A 12,123-nucleotide genomic window follows, 5' to 3' on the forward strand; every position below is an offset into this window, starting at 1 on the left:
TTTTTTTTACATTTTCACTCTGTAACAGATCGAGTCATTTGAAAAAATTTGATGTAAAATACGCCAAATTGGGCATATTTGCGAACCCTGCCGGGAATTGTAAAGGAGTTAAAGAAAAAAGGAAAAATCCGAACGGGAGGGGGGGTTAAGGATTATGGAATTCCGAGGGCATGGGGGTGGGTAATGCATTTTGGAATTTCCGAAGGCAAGGGGGGGTTAAAATATTGAAGCTGTCCGTCATGGTGTATGGATATTTTCTGGAATTGCCCATTTCTCAAGGGAATACTTTCCGCCGTGGGTGATCAAAGCGCGTGACTTGTAAAGTGTCACTCTATAGTTGTGCTTCAACACTTCCGTTCTTGTAGAAAAAACGTGACTTGTCAAATTTACAAACGTTATATAACAATTAAAAACGTGAGTAGCCTTAATCTTACGTGACATAACCAATTAAGAATGTAAGGGGTTCAGCGCTCAAAGGCAACTAAGTTTAAACAATTAAGAACGCAGTTTGTACTGCTACAAGTCTTTAGGCGCTAATATTTATTTAACCTAGAACGATTAACAACCCAAATTTGTACTGGTACAAGTCTTTCACACACTAAAACTTAAATTTCTCAAGGGAATACTTAGTGTCACTCTATAGTACTAGTTGTGCTTCAACACTTCCGTTCTTGTAGTAAAAACGTGACTTGTCAAATTTACAAACGTTATATAACAATTAAAAACGTGAGTAGCCCAAATCTTTATTCGTGACATAACCAATTAAGAATGTGAGGGGTTCAGCCCTTGAAAGCAAAGAAGTTTAAAACGATTAACAACACAAATTTGTACTGGAACAAGTCTTTCACACACAACACAAGTTGCTAATAGTTAACCAAAGGGAACTCATTTTGTGACAATTGTTTATTTCTGCTGAGTTGGTGTTCATTAGGCATCGGAGATCGGAGAATTATCCTTCTACTAAATAGAATTCTCTGGCTAAATTTCAAAGACCTGTAACTATTTTTTATAAAGATGTGGAACCTTTAAAATTCATTCTCCGGTTACTTTAAACTATTCTCCTGCTATAACAATTCTTAATAAAAACCCTGCAGTGAGTTGCACAATTTAGAATTGCAACATCATTCAATGCAGGTGTGAAGTAATATTTACAAGTGTTTTTGTAGCCTGTTGTGAAATTACTTCCAGTGGAAGCAGTAAACGCTAAAAGTTTTTGCTTCTGTTCCGAAGTTAATGCATCGCCATCAGAAAAAAAAACAGCAACTGTTTTACTGGAAATGTAGTCATTTGAAAAGGCATGTGTAGCCGTAAGGTAAAGAATAACGCGAGGAGAAGCGGCTTTTGGTAATATCCAAACAAAAATTTACTTCTCAATGTGGGGTTAAGATTGCGTGACGAGACAAAAGGTAACTCTGTTGTGCGTAACCTTTATCGGGAACCCTGCATTAAGCCGAGTAGAAATCTTTCTAACTCGAAAGGAAACAACTATTTCGATTTAAGGCAAACGTCAAAGTTAACCATTTTTAACCAAGCCAAAGTATAAGAGTCGCAAAGCGCCCAGCCGTCACGACTGACAAATACAGCATTTCCTCCGCAAAAATAAAAAAAAATGCTTGAACTGAAAGACGTTTGAACTCTTCCATGATATGTTCGAACAACAATGCCCAGGATAAACCTTCTACTCATACTAACTTCATGCAAAAAAAAGTCGATATCTCGAAGAGATCTTTGATTTTTAATCTTTAACAATTTAAAGTCTTAAAGATAGGTCATCTGCAATATTTCCAGTTTTTTCTTGCTTGATACTTACTGACCCATCCCTTGTGTTTGTTTTCTTTATTTAAAAGAAATTTTTTCCAGGCCTCTGATTCACGTTAATTTAAGTTGCGTTGATTTCAAAGACCTTAATTCGGGGGAGGTAATTAGGTAAAGGCATTCTCTATGTGCTTGTTAGCATTTCTATTACTCACTCCTTGTAGTATTCATCTGTTTGCTATTTGAGTAGGTAACTTGTTGCTAAGCCAGGAGAGAGATTGGGGGGGGGAGAAACAAGGTCCAGGATCGAATAAAGTTGCTTTCATAACTTGTAAGGCAATCAATTCTCATCCTAGTCACAGATTTTAAAGATTTTTATTTTATTCTGTGTGAATGCTAAATCATAGCAAATTTTCAGTTCTGAAAGGACATGTTACATGAGGCAATTTTCCTTGCAACTTGCAACATAGCGATGACGACAGGCATGGCACTAAAACAGAGGAAACAAAGATTTTAGCGCAGCTCCACAGCGGCCCAAAGGACCACAGCGTGGAGCCCCATACCCATAGAAAATCCACAGAAATAGGAAAACCATGAATAGATAAACCCTTACCTCTTTGATACTGGGCATCCACGTTATGGTCAATTGACAGCTGTCGACCATATCATGGGCTTAGGTGTATAACTCATCGAGGTAATGTGTTTTATAAATATGACCGCTGACCGGAAAATGGTTTTTTAATTGGATCACAGGCTCATGATCTATTTTTTAATGTCTATGATCAGTGAATTCAGTCATTTAAATAAAGGGCAAAGTAAATTACTGGGCAGCTATGTTTTTAGGCTTGGCTAAATCTATTTAAAAATTAAACTTAACATGGTAAAAAATCCAAACTTGCCAAAGGCAGACCAGTTGGCTATATACAAATCTTGACCGATGATTTGGACTTGTGACAACTGAGAACCAATCCAGGTATAAGTGCCATGATGGATGACTTGAACCCACAACATTTCAGATTACAAAGGCCATGCTGCCTCCCTTTTGAATTGCTTTATCTGGGCTAGTTAAATTCGCTTTACAGGGAGGTACTCCCCCTCCAAAAAATCAGTGACCATACCAAGAATTTTACATTGTTACATTTAACTACTTTGGTGCATTAACATACATGTCCACAAAAAATAATCTTAAAAAACCTTTTTTCAAGGGCTCACCAACACTGGGGCCTTGATGAACCCCCTGACATTGTGACCTTCTCAAAGAAGATGCTGATTGGTGGCTTCTACCACAAGCCAGAAGTCCGAGTTGCGCAGGTCAGTTATTGAATTTTTCAATGATTAAACGAAAACTTGAACTATTTTTTATTATTATTTACTTTATTTGATCATAAAAGATTTTGTTCATCGAACCAGCAGTTATGAAAGTATACCAAGAAAGTAAAAGATGTTAAAAGCTAATACCGAGACACCTAAAAGCGTCATGGGATATAATAATTGTTTATCATACATTGTAGTCACTATCTGTCTTCTCATTGGCTAACGGTTAACTTACAGTTAATTCTGGTGAGAGGTGACAGTATTGCGTATTATATCAGGACTATTCATCACCTATGATATATCATGTTTTTTCTTATGTCTCTTTTAAGGGATGTTGCTACTATCATGATATATCCTTGGTGATATAAGGGGTTGATTTTTTGATATTCTGCAATGGATTTTTCTCATAGAAAGATATCTTATCATGATATTATCAGAACATTTAATTATTGCGGTTTTCAGTGAAATACAAACTCTGAAATTCAATCTTTGACAACGGTTTACACTTTTTGCTGCCGTCAATCTTCTTAGCGGACCTCTCAAGAAACAGGAGCTCACTTCAACCAGGTCAAAAGGTCACGTCTGTCAGTAGTGATTGGTAGATTTCGATCCATTTTGTTTGTTTCCGTTTTCATGGTTTGTTGACTGTCGCCATAATTATGATTGATGGCAGCGAAAAACTCGATCGTTAGTTGGAGTTTGAATATCAGAGTTTGCATTTCTCTGAAAACCGCAATAAGTGAATTCCTTCTTCTCCCAGTGAAAGAATGATAAATCATGATATGATAGTGATTAATCATGATATTATCAGAATATTTAATTAGTTTTGAGTTCCTTCTTCTCCCAATGATAGAGTGATAAATCATGATATTAGCAGAATATTTAATTAAGTTAGAATTCGTTCTTCTCCCAGTGATAGAGTGATAAATCATGATATTATCAGAATATTTTGTGAAGTCAGAATTTGTTTTTCTTCCAGTGATAGAGTGATAAATCATGATATCAGAAATATAATGAAGTTGGAATTCGTTTATCTCCCAGTGATAGGGTGATAAATCATGATATTATTAGAAATATAATGAAGTTGGAATTTGTTCTTCTCCCAGCGATAGGGAGATGAATCATGATATAATCAGAAGTATAATAAAGTTGAAATTTGTTCTTCTTTAAGTCATAGAGTGATATATCATGATATTATCAGAATGTTAAATTAAGTTGGAATGTTTTTTTCGCTTCCCTGTGATAATGTGATAATTCATGATATTATCAGAATAATTAATGTAGCTGGAATGTTTCCTTCAATGGTACTTGCCAGTTCGTTCATCCTAGCCTTTACCCTAACCCTTACCCTAACAATTACTCTGACACTAATGGTTTACTAACCGTAACCCTAAACCTCTAGTCGTTATCCCAAACACCTAACCTTTACCCCAACCCTAAATCCCTAACTCCAACTACTAACGTACTCCTTTACATGAACCCCTTACTTGAACCCTTATCCTGAGCAACAAGGTTACCCTAACACTGCCTTTAAACTCTAACCCTAACCAACACCTTAACCATAATAATTTTAAACCCTAATTTTAAACGATAACTTACATTAAGCCCAGACAATCCCAATACCGTATGCGAATCATTGACTGAATAAGTATATGAAAGTTACAAGAAAAATGACATAGTACAAATGAAATACTTTTTTTGGTTTGTGAATGACAGCCTTAACTAAAGTTAAGAGAGTAATAAGCAATGTATTTATGTAGATATGTGGACAATTTTGATATTATCATGATATATAAACAATGGCCTCCATTTGGCGCGAAAATATGCCCACACATTATCTGTTCCGAGAAGCGAACAGTTTTCCGAGAGCAAAGCCAAAAGCCGAGGCTGATAACACTTACCTCGACCTTTATTATTCTGGATATCACAAAAACCACATACAATTGTTTATGACATTCACAAAACATGTTTTGCAGTTGTTGTGTCGAATCACGTTCGGCAAATTCCAAGAAAAAAAACTCAACATAAAATGAATACAGGTTTATTTTATTTGTCTGTTAGTTGTCTCTGGCACAGATATGAAATGACCAAGGAACATTTTTTTTGTGAAACAGACAGCATAAACAACATCATAAAAGACTGTTAGTACAACCAGATGATGTGCATCGATAAACTACAAAAAGAAAAAACCTGAATTCAATTCAAACTGCTAAAGTTTAAATTTGTCCCAGTACTGTGCATGTTTAACTGTTTGGGTTAGATCACACTCTACTTTATGTTACATTCTAAAATTGTTTCACGTTTGTTGAAAGACTCTATTGTTTCAGAGACCTGCAACCTTAGTTCATAAACCATGACAAAATGGCTGAGGTCACATCAAGGCTCCTATCACACTAATCCGTTAAATTTAAAAACGCACCTTTTTTTCTCCGGATTGGCCAACCGTCCACCGGCATTAAAATGGCGTTTCTGTCACCGAAAACGGAGCTTTTTGAAAACGGTTTAAAACGATGGCTAGGTTGTGTAGTGTGGACAGCGAAAACGGAACTTTTCCAAAACGCTTTCATACTGTTGTGCCCCAGGACCATGGTTTGGACCCCGCCCTTCAGGCGTATACAGCAAGAATTCACATAATAATAATGATGAATGATACCTTTATTTAAACACTTCTGTCTAAAAGCATATACATGCTTGTAGGATCATGTATTTATGAACTAATTTATGTTATGACTAATTACCTTCAGACGAATTGATATTACATTGTAATAAATTTGAATAAACGGTACTATAAGTGATTAAAATTGAGAATTTAAAATCGTACATGTGTTTTAGAGTCGACTGAACCGACAAACTGCCAAAGTTAAGTTCCTTAACTAATGGGTCCATTTTCACTTTTCTACAAAACTGCTTAAAGTTAAGAGAGTCACAAAGATTTTTTTGAAACGAAGTTTCACAGCACAGCGCCTCTGTACTGGATTGAGTTCTTTGAAAAGTACGTTGAGAACCGTGCGACAACCGACGTTTTTTGTCCTCTAAGGTTGTATGGTCCGTGTGTCCACGTTAACAAATGCCGGTGAGGTCGATTCAGGAGTTTTCTCGGTTACAATATTTTCAAAAAGCTTGATAAGATTTAGTTTGTATATATCGTGCATCGAGTCCTACTTGTGATTTCCATCACCGTATGGAACCGAATATAATCATTATCAGTAACTTGATGTACTTTGTTTTGCAGCCAATGCGTATTTTTAACACGTGGATGGGGGATCAAAGCAAACTTGTACTTTTAAAAGAGGTCGTTAAAGTAATCCAAGAAGAAGGCTTGCTTCAGAGAGTACAGGAAACTGGCAAGGTGTTGCTGCATGGCCTGGAAAACATTCAGGTAATCACTGGCGGAATGCTTATATTTTACTACATTCCTGATTGGCGTGTCTATTTGTTATGAATGTGACAAAATGCAGCCAAAACAATTGGATTTAGAAGTAAAGGCATAAGGAGAAGATACAGGCTTTTAGCCAGGTTTTAAAAAGTGGGATTCTAAAATTTTTATCAGGCCTGACCTGGCCTGTCCCCATAGGAGGGCCTGAGGAGCATGCAAGGTGTTTTTCTGCAGTTATGAGTGCAAAGGTATCGAAAGGTTTCCAAAGTTGCTAAAAAAAAACCCTCTGTATACAGTTATTCATATTAATTTTCTCTGAAAAGTGGGCGTCCATAGGACTCCTGAACTCCCAACTGGCTAAAAGCCTGCGAAGATATAAAGAGAGCTTTTTTGTCTTACGAGAAACGAAACATCGTTCACTTGAATTGTGTTTCTCCGGTAGAGCTAAATTAGCAAAAGTATTGCGAAAATATTACGCCGAAGTTCAAATGGAAAATGCAAGTTCGTAAATATTTTTTCCATGAGTTCTTATTAAACCCATTTTGGTTATTTTCAGAGACATTGCAGCTTTTCTACAAAATGTTCAATGCCAAGTACTGGATGTCAGTTATCTAGATGTTATTTGGCCTTGTTTAGTTTAACTCAACAAGAAATCGCCGCATAGAACACAAAATACACCCAGACAGTTAATCAATAGTCTCCTATTTCCTTCCTGCGGGACAGTCGGCTGCACGCAGGCTAGGACTCAAATGCTCATTTGTTTATTGGATTTTTTAACGCTTATTAACCTGTAGGAGAAATATCCTGTACTGTTTTCTCGTGCCCGAGGCGTGGGAACTTTCTGTGCTATTGACTGTGCAGATGCAAGTGTTCGAGCGGAATTCCTTTCAAGAATGAAGTCCAGTGGTAAGTTGGTTTTAAATTATTTTCGTCATCCCAAGTTTGTTACCCAGAGGTTGTTGTCTGGAAAGGTTGTGAAGTTACAACCAGGAGGTTATATTTTTATCTGGCATGAGTTATTTAAACATTGGCGTGAACATTAGGTCGTTTTGCATTATCGATTTGTTTCTCGTGTATATTCAAATAAAAAACCGTAAGCATTTTGTGCTTCTCATTTGAATATTGTTCTTTGATCCAGCAAGTGTTTCGTATTTTGACAAATTCATAACTTGTCCTTCCGATAATATTATGTCTCACAGCTGTCTCTGTAGTGTGTCTAAAATGTAGATTTGGTTGTGACTCTGTTTTTAACTTTGTTCTGTTCTTAGGTGTGGAGATGGGTGGAGGCTGTGGAGAAGCCAGCATACGCTTTAGACCATCATTGACATTTTCACCTCACCATGCGAACATTCTGTTGGACGTTATGGACAACGTGGCTTCCGAAATGCTCTCACAGTGATTTGGACGTTGCTATATATGAACTCTTAGCTATATGAATGTTTTTTTTAGTTACTATGAAAATGATTGACAGTTAATTAGGAGCATCTGTTCAGCTACAGGACGGTGCACTGTAGTATCATGATTAGAGCTCATGATTCAAGAGTGCACCTGGGATAACAAGTCATTCTCGTACACCAATGGCCTTACTCAAATGCATGCGCTATTTATTGCAACCTCATCAAATAGACAGTTGATCACAGATTTCCAATCAAACGGTTAGGTAGTTTTACAGCTATTAGCAACAAATGTTGTATGTCGCCGCAGTAACTGGTGATTGTCCGTTTCGTGAGTTTGAGTTAAGAGTTCAACTGAGTGTACGTTAAACTTTAACCTCATAGTCAATCTGGTTTGCCTGGTGAGCACTCGAACTGAAACCCCAAATCGAACTCTTGTTTTCGGTAAAGGCTATATCTTCTGCAAAGTATAAGAGTAGAAAATCAGTCAGAAATTAAGTTTATTAAAAATAGACTGAATTCTACACTTACCATGATTTATCTTAGCCATTCAATGTTATAAATTATTTGAAAAAATGTTTAGTATATTCCGAAAATATAGTAGTAAGTGATGATGATGAGTGAAAGAAATTTAATTACAAATTGAAATCTACAAAATTTAATGAAAAGCAAATGTCTATTTTTACAAAAAAAATTAACCACACCAGTCAGAATTTTCCTCTGTCAGGCTACTGGGGATGTGATTATTTAGTTAGTTTCGCTTGCGAAGCAGTAGATGGTGTCCAGTAAGACTTGCCTTTTCTTTTTTTTTTTCTTCTTTTTATTGTTATAGAACTAACAGTAGTAATAATAACATAAAAAAGAATTTGTAAACAAGAGAGATTATACTTTCTGAAACTGCAGTCTTTAATTTGCATAAGATAGTAAGGAATCTCCTCTTGGGAATTAAGTTACCCTACTTGTAAATCTAACTCACAAACACATATAAAATTATGTGGTTTGAGAGAAAGTTAGCTTTTTAATTTCAGAGGCAATACTCCCCGAATCGGACAGTCCTTGTTTAATTAACCCTGACTTCTTTTAAAAACAAAAAAAGTGACATTACCGCGCCCTATAGTTGGGAATGAAGATTCCCTTGCAACCTTACTTGGCTTTATACTGTCTGAGCTGTAGGATGTGTCGGCCTTGTGTTTGCAAGGGTGCAGACTTGCATTACTATTTTCCTGGGTTCACCGCCACACCCCGAAACGTCTATGCCTACTTATGTTACTATAGTGTCTGCGCGGCAAATCTTCCACACGTCGGACGTTGTTACAACTCTTAACTGTCTGTAGTTTGATAGTGAGTTAATGAAGATGAGAAAAAAATTCAATGCCTATTTCGTTTCTTTGTTCAGTCTGACCACCATCCATCTCAGTAGTGTAGCCTGCGCAGCAAGCATTCTCGTACCCCCGGGGGGTAGTCCCTAAAATGGCCTATACGGGGAGGCTCCGCCCGAAAGGGGTACCTTTTTCAGGCTTAAGGTATATAAAAGGGTAGGGATTTCACAAGTTTAGGTATACTAAAGGATCTGGAAATCAGTCATTTAGGTTTTCAAAGGGGCGCTTATTAAAATATTTCAAACGGATGCAATTTATGGCTGTTTTATTTCAATTTATTAAGAGCTTCATGAAAATGACAATGTTCTAAGTCTATACCATGTCTTTCAGGTATATGAAAGGGGTACCTTTTTTCATTAAAAAGTATACAAAAGGGGTACAATTTCTGTCAAAATGTTATATAAAAGGGTCAGGGGTAAGAGCTCGGGGCGGAGCCTCCCCGTACAAAACGTTTTTGGGTACCCCCCCCCCCCCGGTCATCGTGCGAACGAAATGCGTTTGCCTCCGCCCTTTCCTTTTCGATCTTCATAAGGGAACGCTTGCTACGCAGCCTATCAGTAGTGTTGATGGGTTCTTGGTAATTCCAACTGCTCCTCGGTCTCGTTTCACATACGCACTGTTCTTCTCAATCCTTCCATCGAAGACATCCAGGAACGGTCTACGTTTTTCGTTGACGCAGATCCTGCCATGACAAAATATTGTAAATACTTCGTGAAGCATTGCATAAAAAATATCAGAAGGTGTTGGAACTGGATATGCCATGTGCTAAGGATAGAAGGGAAGGCTTTACCAATATTTTTATTATATCTAGAATGTCTTTATCAACGCAAACCTGGCCGCGATAATGGAAAAAGGCTAATATCAACCTGCTACCTAAGGTAGATATTCCCAAGGGAGCTGCTGATTTCAGAAAAAGAAATGTGACACCTGTCATCGCACGGGCTTTTGGAAAGATTGGTTTATTATACTTTCTGTAAAATGAGATCGAGTCGTTTTTAACCCCGTAATCAGTTCGCGTTTCGAACTGGCAGAAACTGTGTAAATGCCTTGCTAAAGCATAGCATTTTAATGCATTAGATAACACCAATAATATATATAGCAGTCAGGCTCTTCACAATGGACTTATCCAAAGCCCTATAATAATGTCGGGCACAACCTACTCGCTGAGAAGTTGAAGACCACCCCTCTCAGCCCGTGGTTGGTTAAGACGTTTCTGATCTGCTACAAGAATATTTAGCCTTCGCCCCGAGACAAATTAACACTTGAGTTACACGACCATGGAAATATATTTCACACTTAACGAAGTGCAAAGTACTCGTAAAACATTAAATAGATGTTCCGGCAAGAAAACAATTCAACCAAGCATAGATTTTAGTCCAACCCTCCCCTCTCCTTAGCCTTTCACCCTTTCACTCCCTCCTCTTGTACATGCCCCACCTTACCCTCCCCTCTCCTTAGCATTTCACCCTTTCAGTCCCTCCTCTTGTACATCCCACACCTTACCCTCCCCTCTCCTTAGCCTTTCACACTTTCACTCCCCCTCTTGTACATCCCACACCTTACCCTCCCCTTTCCTATGCCTTTCACCCTTTCAGTGCCTCCTCTTGTACATCCCACACCTTACCCTCCCCTCTCCTTAGCCTTTGTCCCTTTCAGTTCCTCCTCTTGTACATCCCACACCTTACCTTCCCCTCTCCTTAGCCTTTCACCCTTTCAGTCCCTCCTCTTGTACATCCCACACCTTACCCTACCCTCTCCTTAGCATTTGTCCCTTTCAGTTCCTCCTCTTGTGCATCCCACACCTTACCTTCCCCTCTCCTTAGCCTTTCACCCAAATTTCAGTTACCTTCTCTTGTGCATCCCACATAAATACATTACCCTCCCCTCTCCTTAGCATTTGTCCCTTTCAGTTCCTCCTCTTGTGCATCCCACACCTTACCTTCCCCTCTCCTTAGCCTTTCACCCTTTCAGTCCCTCCTCTTGTGCATCCCACACATTACCCTACCCTCTCCTTAGCCTTTGTCCCTTTCAGTCCCTCCTCTTGTGCATCCCACACCTTACCTTCCCCTCTCCTTAGCCCTTGTCCCTTTCAGTTCGTTTCTCCTCTTGTACATCCCACACCTTACCCTCCCCTCTGCCTTAGCCTTTGTCCCTTTCAGTTCCTCCTCTTGTGTATCCCACACCTTAGAACAATAAAAAATTTTTAAAAAATATTATTTTTTTGGCCTTCCCCTCTCCTTAGCCTTTCACCCTTTCAGGATCCCTCCTCTTGTGCGGTTGTTGTTGGATCCCACACCTTACCCTACCCTCTCCTTAGCATTTGTCCCTTTCAGTTCCTCCTCTTGTGCATCCCACACCTTACCTTCCCCTCTCCTTAGCCTTTCACCCTTTCAGTCCCTCCTCTTGTGTATCCCACACCTTACCCTACCCTCTCCTTAGCCTTTGTCCCTTTCAGTTCCTCCTCTTGTACATCCCACACCTTACCTTCCCCTCTCCTTAGCCTTTCACCCTTTCAGTTCCTCCTCTTGTGCATCCCACACCTTACCCTACCCTCTCCTTAGCCTTTGTCCCTTTCAGTCCCTCCTCTTGTGCATCCCACACCTTACCCTCCCCTCTCCTTAGCCTTTTTCCCTTTCAGTCCCTCCTCTTGTGCATCCCACACCTTACCCTCCCCTCTCCTTAGCATTTCACCCTTTCACTCCCTCCTCTTGTACATCCCACACCTTACCCTCCCCTCTCCTAAGCATTTCACCCTTTCAGTTCCTCTTTTTGTACATCCCACACCTTACCCTCCCCTCTCCTTAGCATTTCACCCTTTCAGTCCCTCCTCTTGTGCATCCCACTCCTTACCCTCCCCTCTCCTTAGCATTTCACCCTTTCAGTCCCTCCTCTTGTGCATCCCACA

At 38.9% G+C, this 12,123-nt stretch overlaps 1 protein-coding gene across 1 annotated transcript in view; it reads left to right on the forward strand.

Moving 5' to 3' along the window:
- The window catches only part of LOC144632694 (4-aminobutyrate aminotransferase, mitochondrial-like), a 42,329-nt gene extending 33,588 nt beyond the window's left edge, over positions 1-8,741 (forward strand). The window contains exons 14-17 of the mRNA XM_078491399.1: positions 2,961-3,066; positions 6,302-6,448; positions 7,240-7,351; positions 7,714-8,741. Coding sequence (XP_078347525.1) covers positions 2,961-3,066; positions 6,302-6,448; positions 7,240-7,351; positions 7,714-7,844 — 496 coding nt within the window. The 3' untranslated portion in view covers positions 7,845-8,741. The remainder of the gene's footprint in view (positions 1-2,960; positions 3,067-6,301; positions 6,449-7,239; positions 7,352-7,713) is intronic.
- Positions 8,742-12,123: the final 3,382 nt, after the last annotated feature.

The sequence above is a fragment of the Oculina patagonica genome, chromosome 12, assembly GCF_052425735.1.
Source record: "Oculina patagonica isolate OP01 chromosome 12, crgOcupat, whole genome shotgun sequence".
NCBI lineage: Eukaryota > Metazoa > Cnidaria > Anthozoa > Scleractinia > Oculinidae > Oculina > Oculina patagonica.